Source organism: Magnolia sinica, chromosome 2 (genome assembly GCF_029962835.1).
Source record: "Magnolia sinica isolate HGM2019 chromosome 2, MsV1, whole genome shotgun sequence".
Classification (NCBI taxonomy): Eukaryota; Viridiplantae; Streptophyta; class Magnoliopsida; order Magnoliales; family Magnoliaceae; genus Magnolia; species Magnolia sinica.
This window is the reverse complement of record NC_080574.1, coordinates 50,124,744-50,146,376: the sequence shown is the minus strand read 5'-3', so window position 1 is coordinate 50,146,376 and position 21,633 is coordinate 50,124,744. Positions and strand designations below refer to the sequence as shown.

The 21,633-nt window shown below is 39.8% G+C and overlaps 1 protein-coding gene and 1 non-coding gene across 2 annotated transcripts; both read right to left on the bottom strand.

Moving 5' to 3' along the window:
- Positions 1-253: 253 nt before the first annotated feature.
- On the bottom strand, positions 254-360 carry LOC131238139 (small nucleolar RNA R71). The gene has a single exon (XR_009167551.1). It is a non-coding gene; the product is annotated as a small nucleolar RNA R71 (small nucleolar RNA).
- Positions 361-9,531: 9,171 nt separating this feature from the next.
- Positions 9,532-9,975, bottom strand: LOC131225380 (auxin-responsive protein SAUR68-like). The gene has a single exon (XM_058220909.1). The coding sequence runs from the start codon at positions 9,973-9,975 to the stop codon at positions 9,532-9,534; it is 444 nt and encodes a 147-aa protein (XP_058076892.1).
- Positions 9,976-21,633: the final 11,658 nt, after the last annotated feature.

The following is a 21,633-nucleotide window of genomic DNA, read 5'->3' as shown; positions in this document are numbered from 1 at the left end:
ATCCAACTCCTTCCCAAATTTCATGGACTTGAATCAGAAAGTTCATATTTACATTTGAAAGAGTTCGATGAGATTATAGCTACATTATGTTTTCCTAATGTATCTGAGGATACAATTAGGCTGAAACTTTCCTTTTTCCTTAAAAGAGAAAGCTAAGACGTGGTTACATTCACTGCGTCCTAGATCCATTGGCACGTGGAACGATATGCAGAGGGAATTCATGAAAAAATTCTTCCCACATCATAAGACGATTACCCTCAGGAAAGCGATCATGAACTTTGCCCAAAAGGAAGATGAAACATTCTTCCAATGTTGGGAAAGGTTCAAAGATTTGGTCAGTTCATGCCCACAACACGGATTTGAAACGTGACGCATCACAAATTTTTTCTATGATGGATTGACATCTTCCATGCGCCAAATGGTCGAGACAATGTGTAATGGAGAGTTCATCAACAAAGATGTTGACGAGGTATGGGATTACCTCGATAGTCTCGCTGAAAAAACACAATCATGGGACTATTACCCAATGGCGAACACCACGTCTAGGCCGACTCAATTAAAGGAAAAAGGTGGATTATATCTCTTGAAAGAAGAGGATGATCTCAAGTGTAAAGTGACTACGCTCATAAGGAAAGTTGAGGCCATGGAAGGAAAGAAGGATAAGGTCAATGAAATTGTTTGTGGCATCTGTGATTGCAACATTCACACAACTGAAAATTGTCCTACAATACCCGCCTTTCGAGGAGTGTTGAATGAACAAGCCAATGCCGTAAATAATTATCAAAGACCTTTTACTGGACCTAACTCCAACACATACAATCCTGGCTGGAAAAATCATCCAAACTTTAGTTGGAGGAATGGACAAACGGCGACTCCTCCAGGCTTCTTCAATCAAAATCCTAATCAAGTGAAACCTCAAGAGGAACCGGTTCAAAATCCCATACAAGAGCTGGCTCAGGCAATGCAGGGAATTACAGATTTTATGCAGAAGATAGACTCTCGTATGACGGTTATAGAAAAGGGGATGCTTCCTGCACAACCTCTCCCCAATCCTAAACCGCAGTACGAGAGTAATGATCCCAGCTCTTCAAATCAAATGGGGCATGCTAAATCCATCACCACTCTTAGGAGTGGGAAGATCATTGATAAAACTCTTCCGGTTAGGCCCGAAAAGCCTCAAGAACCAAAAGAGGACAACAATGATGGATCCAGTGATGCCCCACAAAAAGTAGAACCGGAACTTCTAGAGAAGCCAGTTACTCCATTCCCCCAACGGTTGGTTTCACCAAAACCTCTCTCTAACTCTCAGGATATCCTAGAAGTGTTGAAACAGGTGAAAGTCAACATTCCTCTACTTGATGTCGTTAAACAGATACCTTCATATGCCAAATTCCTAAAAGACTTATGCACGACCAAGCGACGAAAAATTATTCAAAAGAAAATCTTCTTGACTGAGAAAGTGAGTGCCATCCTGAAGCAAGACGTGCTGCAGAAATTCAAGGATCCCGGTAGCCCAACCATATCATGTATAATCGGGAACCATCGAATTGATCATGCACTTCTTGACTTAGGAGCGAGCGTCAATTTGATTCCCTACTCGGTATACAAACAGTTAGGTTTGGGTGAATTAAAACCCACCCTAACCACACTACAACTTGCTGATCGCTCTGTTCGTGTACCAAGAGGGATAATTGAGGATGTGTTGGTCCAAGTTGATAGATTTTACTACCCTGTAGACTTTATCATCCTGGACACTGAACCCATCAATAACATGAGCACTCAGATTCTTGTCATTCTTGGTCGCCCATTCCTTGCCACGTCAAATGCAATTATCAATTGCAGGAATGGTATCATGATTATGTCTTTTGGAAATTTGACATTGGAGTCAAACATTTTTTTCAATAACGGCAGCAACTCAGAGGATGATGACGATTTCTACGACATTAATATGATTGACTCTTTCGTGGAAGATACGACACCTCTGACCTTATCCTCCGACCATCTAAAGACGTGCCTGGCCCACTCCCATGATTTTGATGATGACATGATTAGGGAGACGTGCGCCTTGCTTGATACTACACCGGTACTTGAAGTTAACCGATGGAGGCCACAATTTGAAGAATTACCACAAACTGATGTAGTGCCCCTACCGTCTAACCTCAAGCCGCCGAAGCTTGACCTAAAACCTTTGCCCTCTGATTTGAAATATGCCTATTTAGGTCAAGATGAGACATACCCGGTGGTGATCTCTGCCCACCTGGAGAAAGAACAGCAGAGTATGCTTATATCTACTCTCATAGAGCATAAAGGAGCCCTGGGATGGACGATAGCGGACCTCAAGGGAATCGATCCCTCGATTTGTACTCACCACATATATCTTGAGGATAATGCAAAAACCGCTCGGCAACCACAACGTAGACTAAATCCAAACATGAAGGAAGTGGTTAAGGCCGAGGTTCTTAAACTATTGGATGTGGGTATTATATACCTTATATCTGATAGTCAATGGGTGAGTCCAACTCAAGTGGTCCCTAAGAAGTCTGGAATCACCATCGTAGCCAATGCTAATAATGAACTCGTGCCAACTAGAGTCACTACTGGTTGGAGAATGTGCATTGACTACAGGAAATTGAATACCGTCACGAGGAAAGACCACTTTCCCTTACCATTCATTGATCAGATCCTGGAAAGGTTAGCTGGTCATTCCTATTATAGTTTCCTTGACGGGTATTCGGGCTACAACCAGATAGAGATAGCCCCTGAAGACTAGGAAAAGACCACATTCACATGTCCCTACGGCACCTTTGCCTATCGAAGGATGCCATGCGGACTATGTAATGCCCCTGCCACCTTTCAGCGATGTATGCTTAGTATCTTTTCCGATATGGTAGGGCAATATCTAGAGGTCTTCATGGACGACTTCTCTGTTTATGGTCCATCTTTCAGCAAGTGCTTGGAAAGTCTTAAATGTGTGCTGAAAAGATGTGAAGAAAAGAACTTGGTACTTAATTGGGAGAAGTGCCATTTCATGGTACAGAAGGGAATTGTCCTTGGGCATATCATCTCGTCTAAAGGAATCGAGGTAGATAAGGCAAAAATCGATCTTATCTCTAACCTACCTCCACCCAAGAACATCAGAGACGTGCGATCCTTCTTAGGACACGCAGGATTTTACAGGCGATTCATAAAGGACTTTAGTATTCTCTCTCGTCCTTTATGTAATCTTCTTCGAAAGGATACTCCCTTTGAGTGGGAGTGAAATGCCATGAAGCTTTCACTAAGCTTAAGGGCACGTTAACCACTACACCTATCATGCGACCACCCATTTGGAGCCTTCCTTTTGAGCTTATGTGCGACGCTTGATTATGCTCTTGGGGCGGTCTAGGCCGGAGAAAAGATAAGAAGCCCTACGTCATTCATTATGCGAGTAGGACTCTAAATCCTGCCTGTAAACTACTCGACTACGGAAAAGGAACTCTTAGCTGTAGTGTTCGCCTTGGACAAATTTAGGTCCTAGTTGATCGGATCCAAAATCATTATCTACACAGATCATGCGGCACTTAAGTATCTTCTTTCTAAGAATGATTCTAAGCCCCGTTTGATACGATGGATCCTTCTACTCCAAGAATTTGATTTGGAAATTAAAGATAAAAAGGGAGTAGAGAACGTAGTGGCCGATCACCTTTCTCGCCTTAATACCTCTGATTCCCTTGAGGCGACTCATATCAACGACATGTTCCCTGATGAACAACTGTTCCGAGTTTCCCATTCACCTTGGTTCGCTGATATTGCTAATTATCTTGCTACAGGTGCTATACCGACACAGTGGACTGCGCAAGATAAGAAGAAATTTTTCACCGAGGTGCGCAACTTTTTTTGGGATGATCCTTATTTATTTAAATATTGCCCAGACCAAATTCTAAGGAGATGTGTACCAGACGATGAGCATCAGAGCGTCATCTCCTTCTGTCACTCAGAGGCCTGTGGTGGTCACTTTTCTGCTAAAAAAACTACGGCTAAGATTCTGCAGTGTGGCTTTTACTAGCCCACTATGTTTAGGGACACTCATGAGTTTTGCAAAGCTTGTGAGCGTTGTCAGAAATTGGGAGCATTGTCCTGTCGAAATATGATGCCTTTGAATCCTATCCTTATCATTAAAGCATTTGATTGCTGGGGCATCGATTTCATGGGACCATTCCCCCAATCGTTTGGAAATCTGTACATTTTGCTCGCCGTGGATTATGTCACTAAATGGGTCGAAGCGATTCCGTGTCGAAAGAATGACCATCGCACGGTCATTAAATTCCTAAAAGAAAACATCATTTCTCGATTCGGAACATCTCGAGCCATCATTAGTGATGGGGGCTCACACTTCTGTAATAAACCATTTGAGAGTTTAATGAAGAAATACGGTATCTCTCATAAGGTGAGCACCCCATATCATCCTCAGACAAGTGGACAAGCTGAGATTTCCAATAGGGAGATCAAACACATTTTGGAGAAAACAGTTAACCCAGATCGTAAGGATTGGTCAATCCGATTGACCGATGCCTTATGGGCATACCGTACTGCATTTAAAACTCCTATTGGAATGTCTCCCTTTAGACTTGTCTATGGGAAGGCTTGTCACTTGCCTGTGGAGCTGGAACATAAAGCGTACTGGGCGATCAAAAATCTTAATTTCAATCTGGACAACGCTGGCTCGCTACGCAAACTTCAATTGAATGAACTTGAAGAAATCCGGAATGATGCGTACGATAATTCGAGAATTTACAAGGACAAGATGAAAGCATTTCATGACCAACACATTTTGCGAAAATCATTCACGCCTGGTCAGAAGGTCCTTTTGTACAATTCTCGATTACATCTCTTCCCGGGTAAGCTTCGATCTCGTTGGACCGGCCCTTACATTGTTGTTACTGTTTTTCCTCATGGGGCCGTTGAGATAAGAGATCCCGACAATGGCAAGGAGTTTAAAGTCAATGGCCATCGATTAAAACTATTTGTCGAGAAATTTGATTCAGAGGACATGTCCATGCCTCTGACTGATCCTGTTTACCAGGATTGATCTCCTAGTCTGATGGAGGTATAGGTATGTTTCCTGTTTTCTTAAGACTAGGGTAGTTGCTTTATTTGTCTGGCTGAAGACGGTAAACTTAGCGCTCCTGGGAGGCAACCCAGCTCTTCATTTCATTTCATTTTTATCATTAGTTAGTTCAATGTTTGTGGGTAACATCACTGCAAACCCTCACGAGACTACAACTCGTCCACTAGGGGTAACCTAGGGGTTTAAAGGCTTGTTGCATACGCTAAATGCAATCGAGAGTACCTGCGAAAGTGGTGTAGGTAGGATTTCATTTTTGTTATTTTTTTTTTTTTTTTTTACTTCTGTTGGTCTCTCTCTTGTGCTGACCCGATCTTACGTAGATATCTTTAGAAAGCCTTTTGATCCTTTCGTCCAGGTAATATCTTTCCATCACCCCTCTTATATTTTTTTTGTTGTCCCATGTGCATTGCATACTTATTTCTTTTTCATTGAGGACAATGTAGATTTTAGGTTGGGGGTGGGAGATTAGGTCACCTAATCAGCATTTTCTTGGTCTTGTACAAAAGTTGTGAAAATTTTAAAAATTTTATTTTGTTGAATTTGAAGTGATTTTGATAACCATTTTGGATTTAAAATTACAAGATAAGTGAAGTTGGTAATTTATGACTCTTAGATTCAGTTATCTATTATATTAGATTTCACAGTTAAGTTTGAAGTATTAATCTATAATTGGAAGTTTTAAACATTGATTGAGTTATGAGTTCACATGTCACATCTCGCTTTCACATTAAGATTTCAGTTTGATATTAAAGGGTTAACTTGGTAATCACTAAGCATGTAAGGAACCAGCTTGGAAAATTTGCCCGTCATGAAAAAAAAAAAAAAAAAAAAGGGAGAGAGAGATACCTTTGGAAAAGGTTAGGCGAATAATTTTCACCATAGGTTTGCTCCCTATAGGTGTGGATTCAATTCTCCTCTCCCTCGAAAAAAAAAAAAAAAAAAGAACTGAAAGGTAAATTCTGGTTTAAGTTTTGAATGTCCTAAATACTGTTTTGATTATCAATGTTATCATAAAAATTATCCATTGGATTTCTTAATGATGATAAGCCGAGATTTTATTATACACTCATGATACTCATTGTTTAGAATTGTTCTAATTACTGCATAAATACTTTAAAGTTGATTATGAAATTTATTGTGTACTTGATTCCAGGAGGAAGTAATATCCAACATTCATGCATCTTAGAATTTTCGAATCTAGACTGTTTTTTTTTTTTTTTAAAAATAAAATAAAATCGCTTGAGCTCATAAAAATTGTCCTGTATTTCTCAACTTATTTTTCGCATACTTTGCTCGGGACTAGCAAAATGCTGGTTGGGGGTTGTGTTGAGGGTCAAATATTGTATATCAGACCCAGTTGTTACCTAGATCTACAAACATAATACCGTTTAAATGGCTGATTTAATCGTGTTTGTAATGCAGGGTGTGTTTAAGAGCCTGGACTGAAAAAGGGTGGTAAATGCATGGATTTGACGCTCCAGAAGCACCAAGGCAAGGAACGGACTCTAGGAGACCAAGAGCGACGGAATTATACACCAGGGGTCCGTGAAAATCGAGAAACTGAAGCTCAAGTGGCCTGAAAAGTGTCCAGAATGCAAGATCATAGGGTTCCCACTATCCGATCAGTTCGAAACTCCATACGTGGCCTGAGGACCATAAATGAACCGTACACGTAAAATTTCATCCATTGGATCGCTGTGGAAGTGGCCCAACGGACAGATCAGCCCATAATTTACTGATTTGGGGCCCACCTGATCTTTGGATACACCTCATCTGCGGTCTCAACACCTTAAAACATGTGAAGAACCAGATGGACGGTGCAGATTTCTCGCAAACTTCATAAGTGGACCACATATGAGACGAGTGTGCACAGGGCACATGCGCATGAGAAGTACACCGGACGGAGAGTCCGGTCAAACGAAGGACTGACCGAATCCTGTTGTTGAAAGGAAACAGCGTCCGACGCTGTTTCGCCGGGCGATCATCAGTGGGTCCCACTTGCTCTCCAAATGATTAATCTGGACCATTCATCAGACGCCCAGGGTCCGTTTTACCATGGCCTAGGTGGAGATTTTCCAAGAAGTAGTGAGGATCTGATTACAGCCGTTCAGAAGGAAGATAGACGGTGCAAGAAGAACTCCGTGGACCACACCGAATCTGAATGGAATCACACCATCCCAGAACTAAATTGCTAGGGTAACGCAATGAACGGAGTAGATTTGTCCGTCGAAGGCTTTCATGGGTCCCACCATTGGCACAACGCAAGAGCGCAGGCTCTGTTTGCGCGTGTCCGAGACCCATCTGATCCAGGCCGTTTTGCACTCATGGCCAGGACCGGTCCGAAGATCCTGGCCGTTCAAAATCGTCCCAAGGTTGGGTCAACCAGGTCCAAGGGATCTGAATGGGTTGGATCTCCCATCGGATGAAGGATTTTGCTGAAATCTACATCAAAACGTAGCTTCGCTGTGTAAAGGAACCTTCCGTCCGAAATCTCATCGCCTCAAGCTCTGCGCAAGATCTCCGTCCTGCGCACGTGGCTGCGAAGATTCCCACCGACTCCCATCCACCGTCCGACTCTGCCTATAAGGTAGAAAGAGAGAGGAAAGAAAAGAAAAAGAAAAGGAAAAACGGTTTTGCGGTAGGCTGCTGCTGAACGTACCATTGCTGCTGAGGAGGTCGGTTGCTGTGCTCGGTCTTGGGTTTGGGCAGCGTGAGGAGGAAAGGAAGAAAAAAATAAAAGAAGAAAAGGAGGAGTGCACGATTGATGGTGCTAGGTTCTGGCTGCTGGCATGTGTGCTGGAGCAGAGGCTTGAACGGGAGGATTTGAGACGGTGGAGGCAAAGGCAGAGGTTTCTTTTCCTTCTTGTTTTCTTTTCTTCTTATTTGTATTTTAATTTATTTATTTTTTCCATCCCATCCATGTCCGGCTAAACCTCTTAGCTAGGGCTAAGAGGTGAAGCTTGTAGCCTGATGGGAGAGATATTGCTTGTGCCTTTTGATTAGATTGAAGAGATTTTTGATTTAATTTTATGGGAATATTTTTAGTTTTTAATGGCATGTTGTGACTGAAATTACAATGGGCTTGCAATGGCTTTGAGTATTCCTCTTCTCTTATTTTGATTATAATGTCAGGAAGCCCTGATGTTCGCCATCGTCTCCTGGGCATGGTTGGATGTCGGTACCCTTCCTAACCTTCATAATCATCTGATTGGTTGGTGATTAGTTTAATTCTGTTATTTGCTCTGTCTCCTGGGCATGGTTTGATGATGGAATCTATTCTGATTCAAATACCTTTCATCCCTTTAAAGTTATATCAGAGGAAATTCAATTTAATTTCCATGATTCCTGATGCAGGCAAAAGATCTCACTGATCCCTACAAGTGGATCCTCTGAATCCCTAGTTTCCCTTTTCTGAATTCCTTAAGTTTTAGATAATTATTTCACAATTATTCCTTAAAATTCTATTTGGTTAGATCACATCTTAGTCTAGTTCTAGTTCTACTTGGTTTCAGATAACGTACAGGTATCAGTCCCTGTGGATTCGACCTCGGTCTTACCGAGTTTATTACTACATCACAACCCTGCACTTGGGGTGTGAACAGATTTATTATTATTATTATTATTATTTAGATATTCCATTACCCTAACTATTCTATGCATATCCAACTTCATTGAACAATATCCATCTCTGACTTCTTTGGATAATATCGACCATGTATACGCATCCAATGCTCTAAACTCATGATATTGGGTATGGATATTATAATATCCTATCTGTATCCAACCCATTGCAGCCCTACGGTCAGAGTTATCCTTTAAAAAATTCAAGATGTTCCATAGCCTCTTTTCACAATTTAGTGTTTTTGATATTCTTTCATAAAATCCAAACGTTTGAACATGATTGCCTTGGAGTCAATCTGTTAAGTAAACATGATTAATTACAAGAACTTTTTATACTTCACCCACTACTTTTGGACATGCGGTCAATCCAATCATTGATCTAGACTTATCCATTTGGGCCATCGCACTCTTTAGGGGCCATAGTGGAAAAATCCCACCGACAGCTGGAGCATCCTTTCCATCCTATTAGCTCCTTACTAAACAGACGGTTAAGGTCCTCTACAAATGAAAGGTTTAAAAATAATCAGTCTGAACCACCAATTTCTACTGTAACTTTTCTAAAGAAGATGATGCATTGATGAAATCACTCAATATAGGATGAGCTACATTGATCTGCCAAAACATGCGTAATCACACTTTTACCATTCACCATGCCATTTTCATTCTTAAAAAAAAAAACTAAAATAGCAAACAGAGTATAAGATTTTGTATTGAATCAAAATTGTGTGTACAATACACAAATGTCAAATGTAAGGAAAATTCACAAGAAAAAGAAAAAAGTCCTAGAAACTCATATGACTTCTTTAGAAGCCATGGAGAAGCGTTTGGTGGTTGATCAGTCCATGTGCTAAGGAAGCTGTCGCGCACCGACCACCGCCTATGGAGAAAGGCAAAGCTTTCTCTACATTTTTAGATGCAGATACCCGAATCAACAACAGAATGTACTCCATGAAAATTGCGTCGCACGGTAAGGCGATAGGCCCGCTGCATGGTAACCCAAACTCATCTTCAGACATTTTAAACAGCTCTTTGAAGACAGGGCTATTGAGATATGCTAAGGGAACCACAAAACGCATTCTATCAATTGTGTACACAACGAAATGACCCTTATCAGCTACCGCTTTGCAGCGGCTTGCATCCATTTTTGTAGAGGAAAGAGTTCTTGATATTGAGATTCTCCTCCTTCGGATGGCCACTAACTTTTGCCACTTCCTCGCCAACTGAACAAGCCTCTTGGGGTTGATCATGGCTTATGGTATGGGCTAGAGAAGAAACTTTGAGAAACAAGGAAGGATTTAGATTAGATTGCCAGGGAGATCTGGTTGGGTTGTGTAAGAAGCAATGAAGGTGGTTAGTTATATATATTCAAGGAACAGTAGAAAATAGACACTGCATTTGAATGTCGCTCTCTATGTCGGGTGTTGGAGGATGCACGACCATGTGCTGATTGAATAAAATGGGAGTCTTGGGAGGTGGGTTTGTCTTGATTTTGTTGGGAATCACATTGTAGAACTTAGCAATATCTTTCACTTTGTGGACGACCTAACAGCAAGGTGGGACATAACTGTGAATCCATGTAACAATTTCATTTGTTGTGGCCCTTGTGACTACAGAAAACTATGAAAAAAAGCCGTTTATTAATTAGAACACAACATGTCAATGTGGATGAACTGGGCCAGACTTCCTGCATAGTTGAAGCGAGTTGTATTTGGGCTGAAGAGGTACCTATGGGCTTGAGCTAGACTTAGTTTCAGACATAATAATTATTTTGACCAAGCTGAGCCTAGACCTGCAAAAAGCATGATTAGCCTACTCATCTGAGTCGACCTGGGCTCGTTTGCAACCTGTAAGGGTCAGGACCACGAGTCACTACCCAATTCAATCATGACTTGAGCGAGTCATGACTCAATCAAACTTGAACGAGTTTGAATGAGTCACCAGGTTATGAAATAAAAAGATTTTAAAAAATGGCTAATAGGTGTAGCTTAATTAACCAAACTACAGTGTCGTACTTAGTTCTGAGCCGGGGTTGGATCATTCGTCTTATTTCCTTAAGATCGGCTCATGGGCTGGGCTTTGACATTCTACCATGCCTAGCCTGTTAAGAAGTTGAAAGAAAAAGAAAATACTTCAATCCATTTCACCATGCTTGAGAAGCTATGGAGGCTTTCCCATCTAAAGAAGAAGGCCACCATGAGGATCTCCTTCATACCGAGAGAGGCCAATGGAGTGGCGGACAGGCTGGCCAAATTTGAAAGTGATGTCCAAGGAAGGACGGTTTACCAGACAGCAGCGGACCTTCCCTCCCTTGCTCGGGGCTCATTATTCCTTGACAGGGTGGTGCTCAGCGCTGTCAGGTTGGGCTGAGGCCGCAGGAAGTTTAGTCAGTATTTAGTTTGTGAATTTTAGTTACAGCTATAGGATAGGTGAGGTCTTCGCTCCTTTTTTTTTGTGAGGCCCACCTGAAAAACTTGTAAGTTTCTCCACATGAATATATCCCTCAGCTTAAAAATAAATAAATAAACAAAATAAAATAAAAAAGTTATGGAGACCATAGTACACGGTGAAATTGCGCCTTCTTGACCAATTCCAATCAGTATAACTACCACAACTGTATTGTGGTCCACCAATCACATGGATGTGCATGCCTTGTGCCCTAACAATAATAAAGTTGCACCACATGCAGTAGGCCCTTCATTGTCAGTATCTTGCCTACTTCTAATCATTATTTTTCTCAATATCGATAGCATCCATAGGAAGCCCCACATTTATAAATCTCATACCCAACCATAGTCGGATATATATGATCAAACCCAACAGGTTTTCTGAAAAAAGAAAAACATTGATAGCCTGAGAGAGTCTGATGGATGATACAAAGCCCATAGAAATTACTTAAAATTTAGATATGTAGTATAGAAAGTCAAATTAAACAGTTTAAATTATGGTTCCCAGTTTATATGTATCATGAACCAAAGATAACTTGATTATGTGATCATTGTATTAGTTGGCAATTGTTTGAAAGTTAAAAATGAAAAATATTGATTGGTCCTAATTTAACAAACAAGTATCCACAAATCAGAGGTTAGAATTGTTCAAGCATTCTTATTTTGGAAGTTTGACTTAGTGACGGTTCATTCCATAATTTAATCCATTTAATTTGAGTTGATTTATGTCATGTTTAATTTCTAAGTTCTGTGTATCAAGTGTCATTTGCTGCCTGAGTATCATATAACTTCCCTTTCTAACAAATTCGCATTGTTTAAAGACTGGGATAAGTCTAATGCAGCTGGTACGAGTCTAATCGGACTTGATAGGACCCGATCTGGCTCCATGCCACGAGTCACCTCGCGACTCACCCGGTTTTGGAGAGTCGGCCAGATTCAGCCTCAAGTTAGGTGATCAGTCTTACGTACCATTCAGTCTGAATGGCAAGTCTTTCAACGATGAGGTGCATAATGTATGGTCAGATATGATCAGTCTCAGTATTTTTTCCATACCTGGGGTCATTTGGATGCCAAACAGAGTCGATCTATTTTCTGTTGGCCCAATTACTTTAAACAACTTGAATGACCTCGCTCAATGTTAGGTTTGCATTAGGTTGATACTCTTCAAAAGTACATATATATGACACTGTAGTAAGGCACTTCGGACTTCGGTATTTCAACAAAAAAATGTCGATGTAGTATATATTAAGGGAATTTTATAAAAGACTACCTGATCAATATGGAATTTATATTCCGATACCTTTTTTAAAGTTTTTTTCAAAATTCTCCCTCATTAATCAATATAATTCTCATTCCATTACCTCTCCCATCGGCCTTTTGTTTTTAAAATGTACAATTGGGCGGGCTTGTAAGCAAATAGGCTCCGCCGTGCTAGTTATGTAAAATCCAACCCAACCACTAGTTGTGTCACCTCATGTTAGGCCAAGGACCCAAAACTCACCCCATCCATGATTCAGGTGGACCAAATGATCGGAAATAATGTACAAGGTAATGATTGCTCTCCAAACTATTTCCTTGGTATGGCCCACTTAAGTCATGGATGGCCTGATTTTTAGGCACCGCGCGTAGATTTTTATGTGGCATCTAATGGTTAGAGTGGATAGCATACTATCAACATAGTGGGCCCTACAAAATCAAGGGTGAGAGTGGATTCCAACTGTTTTCTTTGGTGTGCCCACCTGAATCACTTGGGCAGCACTAACGAAAAAATTAGGAAGGTTAGCGTTGCCTGTACACTATTCGAATCTTGTGATTCAACTAAATCAGAGATGGAGTTAATTTTTGAGCCCTTAGCTTAAGATGGGGTAATGCAATTAGTGGTCAAGATAGATTTTACATAAACATTATAATGGGGTCCACAGAATTCACTGATCCATTTGCTCGCATACCAACCATGATGAAAGGAGGTGGAATGATAGTTTTACGGATCATTGGCGTAGCTTTTTAAAAACTTGTTTGTAGGAACCGGAATGTAGGTTTTTTCCAGTAAAATTCCCTGGTATTAACCATCCGGTTTTACTCACTGAGTTTGGACCATTCACTTCAACGGCCCTTTCGATAGCTATAATTGGATGGTTATGATCGTCTAATTACTAAAGAGATATGCTTTGTCCACATTGGGACTCACAATTTGGATGGTCTGGGTAGGTGTACCTTATTGCCATATGGGAGGACGATATGATCAAGATCTCACAAATTTTTAGGGCTGTCAACGGCTCCTGGTTTTAGAGCTCTCCTGCTCTGAGTAATCGTGTTTGGTTCTTGCCACGTACTGGTCTCCTTTTAAGGAGCCTGACCCAGATCCAATTAGGGCTGTTAATGGGCTGGTCTCAGGCCTTACAAAATCAAATTTTGAATAGGGCCGGACTGTCAGGCCCAGCCCAAACAGCTCAAAATCTGGACCGAAGCCAATCAGTGACCCGACCCGTTGACAGCCCTAGATACAATTAGCTTTGGGTACTCGCTGTGGGTACTCGCTAGCTCTTAAGACCTTAGTTTCAGGTCAGGTAGATCAAATATGTTTAGGAGAATTTACCAAAATAAATTCATTTACCCGGGTTAATGATTTATTATTATTATTATTATTTTCCAAAAGACACATTTGTATACTTTTGTTATCATCCTTGTTAATTTTCAAGTGTAAAGATAATTTTACCGCAAAAGCTATTTCCATTCGTACAAATCCTCTACCACAACTGTCTTACCCAAGGTTCAGGGGCACACTATTCTATATATATGCAATATCTAGTTAGTCTATTTGGTTATGTCCTATATTACTTAGAGGAGAATAATAAGAAGAAGAAGAAGAAGAAGAAACAAGATCCTCAACTAAGGTGGACCACACCACAAGGAACAATGGAACGGGAAGCCAACCATAGGTTTCCTTGTGAGCTCACCATGGTATATATCTTTCCTTAGATCTGTTAATTAGGTGCAATTCATCAGAATAAAGTGAAAATACAAAAATCAGCCTCATTCAAATATCACATAATCCTGATCTATATTAGAGTACATAAGCTGGCATGTTTTGGTATACCACTCTAGATTCCATGAAATTGTCCAACTTCCAAAGAGGAGAGTAATTTTGAGAGAGTGATTTTCTGAATTTGTAGGAAGCGGAATATCCTAAAACACATCCCTAGAATACCCAAGTTCTGTGATGCCCACCTGTTTTATATGTATACCCACTCCTTACACCAAGTGAGAACCATCATTTGAGCCATATTTGCATAAGATCATGCTGATAACCAACCCAATGAGGCACACCAATGGGAACAATGTAAAACTGCTCCAATAGCATCAAAGTTCGTAGGTGTGGTCCACCTGATTTTGAACCATACAAAAAAAATATATATATAAAAATCATGCTCATAGCCAAGCCAATGGGGCACACCTATGAGATCAATGTAAAACGACTCCTTTAGCGTCTATGTTCATACTGTTTGCCTACCTAATATTTGAATCATGCTAATTTTTGTATTTTCACTTCACACTGGTGAGTTACACCTAATTAACTGGACTGGCGACATATATGGACCATGGTGGCCTCCTCCACTAACACCCCCAAAGGGTGGGATTCACCAGCTATATATTGATCAAGGAAATGTACACATGTTGGAGATTCGGGCAGGCCCCACAAAGAGATAGGCCACACCTATCATGTGGAAAGATGGAAAAAAACAGAGGAAGAGAAAAGAAGCAGACACTTGAAATCAGCTACTAAAAGAACTAATAGGCAAAAGCCTCCATCCAAAATTGAGGAAAGCCTCACAAAATTGAAGGAGATGGACACAGTCAAGGAGAATGTGGCAGGAAAAATGGCAGAGACCACCCGCAACATGAGGCGAAGGGAGACATCTGCATAAAACAGGGCCCCCCCGCTCTTACCAATTTAGTCAGTCCGTCGGCTATAGAGTTACCCTCCCTGTATGTGAAGCAGAAACAGATGTTGAGGGCTTGGGTAAGTTGTAGAATTATTCCCAAATGGTACCATATGTTCTAGCTGTTGGATTTGTTAGGATTGGTCACTGCATCAAAAATCACTCGGGAATCCGTCTCTGCCATAATCTGAGACAGTCCTCTATCTCTGTAATGGATCAAGCAATCAGCAGCGCGTGGGCCTCTGCGACTGTGTTAGAGACTTTGCCATATCTATTATTGAAGGAAAAAATGAAGTTGCTAAGGTGATATCTGCAAATACCGCCTCCACCCCCTCACCCAGGTTGCCCCTAGCTAAATCATTCACATTCAATTTGACCCATCCAAATGGGGGTTTGCACCAAGTGATAATATGAGTCCTATCTGTGATAGAAGGAGAGTGTATATCCATTCCCAGAGCTCACCCAAGATGCATCCCTTGATTTGAGAAGATATCCAGCTAAGGCAGTTGAGATAGTAGATCTTTGATCCACTTTTTGATGTTGACGATAATTGAGGTTGCTATAAAAGAACGATTGTCAAATTTAGTAGCGTTTCTACCGAGCCATAGCTCTCAAATAATGAGTGGGGGTGTGAGGCCATGTAGGAGCTTCCAAGAGGAAGATTTTCTGGCAACCACCATCCACTGTTGAATCTGGTTGGAAATAGATTGTCCCTGAATAAGATGGACCTTGAGGAGTTAGGTAAAGAAACTCCACACTTGGGACGCTACCAAACCATTGCTAAGAAGGTGGTCGAGGTCTTCCACATAGTGGACGGAGGGTGGGACTAGTTGATTAGTGGGTTGGGTATTGGAAAGATGATGGACTAGGAGGTGTGGGATATTGAGAGAAGGTTGAGGGGGTGTTAGGTTAATTAGGGTGTGGTTGATGAAGATAGGAGGGGGAGCATTGCTGAGAGGTGTTGGCCTGTATTGCTAGACTTAGGCCATCGGGCGTGTTACCGTGAAGGGTGGATGTGGGAGGGTTGAATGAGAGGGAGGCGAAGATGGACTTGCTGTGGTGGCTGGGGTAATAAGAGCTAGGGGAATTGAGTGTAGATGGATAGGTTTACGATTTGTGCCTCAGAGAGTGTTGGGGGAATAGGGATAGATTTAGAGATATTGGCCCGGATGCCAGAGGATGGGAAAGGGGCTAGCTGGGTCTGTTGGCTGCCCACGGCTGTTTCTACATGACTTGAGCAAGGGTGCTTGCAACATTCGCATTTAAATGACAGGCTAATGCCAATATTCTGGATTGCAGCATCAACTGGGATCGCTCTATGCATCACTTTACATAGGAAAATGCTAATTTTTGGAGGAACTTGTTCCAAACCCAGTAGGTCCAGGGTTGATCGGGACGGGAGGCTTGGATGGCATTCTAAGCAGATTTGGAGGTGAACTTCCCAAACCGTGAAAGGTTCTAGATTAGTTTGTCTTGTCTATTAAAAAGAAAGATGCCATTATCTTTAATTAATCGGGTAGAGGAAGTAAGGAGCATGGATTTTACTGATGAAAGGTTCTACCCGCCTAAGGGGCTCTAAAAGTCCTTGACTAAAGAGTCTTTGGAAGGGCCAAGAGGGGGGAAGTGAGCAGCTCCAATCAGTAGCCCGTTACTAGTCCAATTCTGAAACCAGAATTTAACATTACCTTCGCCAATCAACCATCTCGAATTGAGAATGTAGAAAAGGAGCATGCCTCTAAATTGTATCAATATGCTCGAACCTCCAATGTTGACCTGGTTTTTATCATTGATGAATTTGGCGAAGTACTTCGCATGGAATAACTTGGCCTATAGAGATTTTCCCTCTAGAAGCTTCCATGTAATCTTACAATGGAAGGCTTGCATAACATCCACTAGTCTTCTGATGCCTAACCCATCCTTGCTTGCTAGATAGCATAATTCGCTCCATCTAACCCAGTGCCAACAGTTGTCGGTTTTAGATTTTTTCCAAAATAAAGAAGCTAGCATCTTTTCAATCTGTTGGTAGCCTCTTTTTGGGATGTAGAGGGCTGAAGGGATATGTATAGGGATACTACTCAGGACATGTTTAAAAAGCACCAATTTTACAGCTTGGTTAAGAAGCTTGGTCTTCCATCCCGCTATCCGTTGCTCAATCTTGTTGATGAGAGGCAGAAGATGATTGTATTGGACTTTTCCTTTGACTAGCGGAGCTCCCAACTAGTAAGTAAGGGGAAAAGTGGATTATTGGAAGCCAGTGAGATGAGAAATATGTCTCGCCCTCCCAATTGGGGCCTTTTTTGGGAGGATGTAGCATCTTTTTAACGCGTTGACTTTCTGGCCTGATCCTCTCTCATATAATTAAATGAATGATAGCAAGGCACGAATCAAAGATATCCTGCCATTAAGAAAGATAATTGTATCATCAGCAACTAACAAGTGGGTTATAGTAGTGCTGTCCATAGGAAGTTTGTAAGGAAGGTAGGCCCCAGATTAGAAAAGACAGTTATGACCTCTAATTAAAACCTCCACCGTGATAATAAGTATAGACGGGGAAAGGGGATCTCCTTAGTGAAGGCCCGTCGATGATCGGAAGAAGTCGAAAGATCTTTCATTAATGATTATAGAAAAGCAGCAGCCCTCCCGGCATTGTTGAGCTAAACGAATCCACTCTGGGCTAAAACCGAAGGATAGAAGAACCTTTCAGATGAAACTCCATTCCATCCTGACGTAGACCTTCTCCATGTCCAGCTTGAAGATGATGTTTCCCCCAACGATTTTCCTGTCTATGTCGAAGGCCATCTCTAAGGCTATTGATATACTTTCTGCAATGTATTTGTCCTTGGTGAAGGCACTCTATTCATTGGATATGATTGTTGGAAGGAGAATGGACAGTCTAGATGCAAAATCTTTTGGACACAATTGCAAAGGCTAATAGGCCTGAAGTTTGCAAAGCTGGCTACATTTAGTTTCTTACAATAGAGGAAGATCGAGATACAATGGAAAGATTTGGGGATTTCGCCTCCGTGAAAAAAATTTGATAGCTACTAGATGGATATCGTTCTTAATAATACCTCAACATGATGTGAAGAAGCCTCCTGAGAAGCCATCTGGGCCAGGTGCACTGTCGGCGGGGACGGAAAAAGCTACGACTTTGACCTCCTCTAAGGTTGGAGGTCGCATTAACATTAAATTCATTTGATTGGTTATTAGATCAGGGATACAATGGAGCAAGTTCTTAGTTGTGAAGAGTCTAGAAAAATACCTGACGCCTCCTCTACTAACTTATGATTTGCATCCTATCTCCATTGTTCCTTATGGTATGGCCTTCCTAAGCCATGGATCTCACTAATTTTTTCTCCAGTTCATAGAACCGAGGATAGAACATGATAGGAATAATTGATTTTATAGATATAGCATGGGGCCCTTAAGCTTCGGTGGGTGTGCAATGTATTTAGTAATAGCTCCCAGGTTTACATTCTTGATTTATTATAAGAAAATTTACATTTGTCAGTGGCCAAAACTGCTGGTATATGTCCCAAAAATTGTCGGAAAAGCCTTTGCCACTGGGTAGATACGCGCTAAAAAAGGAAGCATCTCTAATTCATTTCCCGATGCCTATCAGGCTTACCCAGTAGATTGCTGACCGTCGCTATAGTTGGACCTTTACCAGTGGTCAGCAGCCTTTACCGATGCTTCTTCTAACTGCCATTATAGCCTTAAAAAGCACCATTAAAGGTCTTCCTAAGTGTTGAAAAAAGCCTAAAAAGTGCTTGAAAAAGTCCTATAAGCACTAGTAAATGTTTGTTGAACCACCACCAAAGGTCTACCAAAACGTTATAATGGTCTGTCGAAGCACCAATATAGATCACTGATAAAAATATTTTTTTAATGCATTTGGTTATTTATATTTGATTAAAATCTATATTTTTTTCTATATATTTGAAATTTAAAAAATGTTGCACAATATAGTTAAAAATGAATATGAAAATAATATTTACAATAATAAGTTGAATGATTCCAAATATATTTAAAAAATAAAAAATAAAAAATAAATTCATCGATCTAACTCACATTCATCCCTTCCAACAACTTGCAAAATAAAATAGTAAAAAGAAATTAATATTTCAAATAACAAATAAAATATATCTATAAATATTAAATTAACTAATGAAGATAATCATATGTACATGTTCCAATCCATCTCACTTTCTAAATCTTATGTTTTAACAATTTCTATTTGAATGTGAGCAGAAATGAGATCATTTTAGAGAGAAATTTGATATTTTAATAATATAAGTGTTGAATGCTTTGACAGCATTTGTATTTTATATTATTTTTACTATATGTATCTACACCATGCCTTTTAGACTTAGATCAACTCGTTTGGTCTCAAGTCAAGTCACGAAAATGAGCCACATATGCACAGATTAGGTACCAAATAGGAAAATTTTTTGTTTATAATAAATAGGAAGCTCGATCATATGATTATGTACTTTTAACTGAATTGATTATGTACTTTTAAGTTTAAAAAAAAAAGTTACTTATAACTAATCATAAACCGAACTTATTTGAAATAAGTCACTTATCTACTATTGTAAGTAAAAACTTACTTATTTGAAATATATACTTCCAGAAAAATATGAACGACAGTAAAATGGTGAGCCATATTTTTTAAAAATTAAAATTAAAATTACAAAAACATAATGAAAATAAAAGAAAATGCACTATGATCAACCATTTTCTCCAATTAAGCATTGCATAAGAAGTGGCCCCACATGCTATCTGCATAGGTAATGAGCTCACACAGTGAACACAGAAAATCTTGGAGAAAGCATTAGAGAAAATTGGTATAAAGGCAAACGAAAATCCAAACCTATCATCAATTTCATATGAAAGTATAAAGATAGAAATTAAAATTACCTGGATTTTGAGATAACGGATAGTCCATAATGGGATTAGGAGATTTATCTCTATTCTTTGAAAAATGTAGATCAATTAGAAGGCATCTTCCCAATCCAACATATCTGCAAAGAAGGTGACTTAGCTTTGATGCACAATATGATAGATTCCTTTAAAAACAACTCATTGCTCTTAAGAAAGCCAAACAAAAAAGAAAGAAAGAAAGAAAGAAAAAACCCAATTAGAATAAATAATAAAGAAATAAGATGAAAGATAAAATACATCCGAGCACAATAGGTATAGAAACTCAATACATTGACTATCGACAAGAACCAAGTTTGAAAATAAAGATCCAATACGTGCTCATATATCGAACAACATCCACACTCTAAGCTTCAGTAATCCCAAAAGAGCATCCCATTACACAAAATTAAATGATTGAATCTCTATATGATAGAGATTGTGTAAGGGTGGTAATGAGATCACAACTCCCATGGGAGAAAACCATAATATACTAAAACAAAAGGCCAATAGATAGCCATCGAACAAAAAAAAAAAAGAAATAAATAAATAAATAAATAAAAAGGAGATAAACCTCAATCATTAGTTCATCATAGATAAATTACAAACATATCCACAATCAAAAGCCTAACGATCCACTCCTCCTCTAGTCGCTATTAATTAAACCAACACAAAAGAAAACACATTTGCAAAACCTTGGCCAAAATTCATCAATCACGAAGAGAAACATGAAAGACACAAAACATAAGTTGGACACTTCAGAAAAGAACTTGTCGTTGCAATTAGATCAAAATTTAAACCCAAAGAAGCAGCCTATGAAAGAAACTATGTGCAAAACCTAGGTAAAATTCATGGCAAAGGGGGAAAAAGAAAAGGAAGAGAACTCCAATTTCTTAGTTTGAATTACTTTGATGAAAGATTCAGAACCTTCAAAGTCATAGAGTTGACTCACTCCTTGATGCCCTGATTTATTATTATTATTATTTATTTTTTTTTGAGACTATAAAAATCAATAATGCCCTGAATGTTTTTAGTCAAATGAGGATAAAATCACTGCATTCAGTAAAATTTTGTCCACTAATCAGAGATTACGATTGCTGAGATTATAATTTTTGAATCGAACATCATCTAATACTTCATTTAATTAAACATGGTGAAATACAAAAGGGCAAAAGTTATCAAACAAGAAGAATAAGAAGAAGAAGAGAAAAGAAATGGAAGAAGAAGTAGAGGAGAAGAGGACCCTATCCATTAATGTGTAGTTATATTAATTAATCATCATCATCATCTAAACCTTATCCCAAGTAATTGGATAGAAAAAATGAATCCTTTTCCGCCATTCTACTCTATCACATAACTTTAGTTGTTTGGATTTAATGAAATACCACACCTTGTAGATGCCGGTTCTCCTAGCCCAAAAGGCATATTAACTTATGGCAGGGATATTGCATATTGCATCTGCCTTAACTGGTGGCAGGCTACTGCATACTACTTTATGATACCTTTCTTAAGTTATTATTTTATTTTTTTCCTTTCTTCTTTCTTTCCTTTCATGTTTTTTCTTTGGTTTTTTTTTTTTAAAATTTCCTTGAGCGTCATA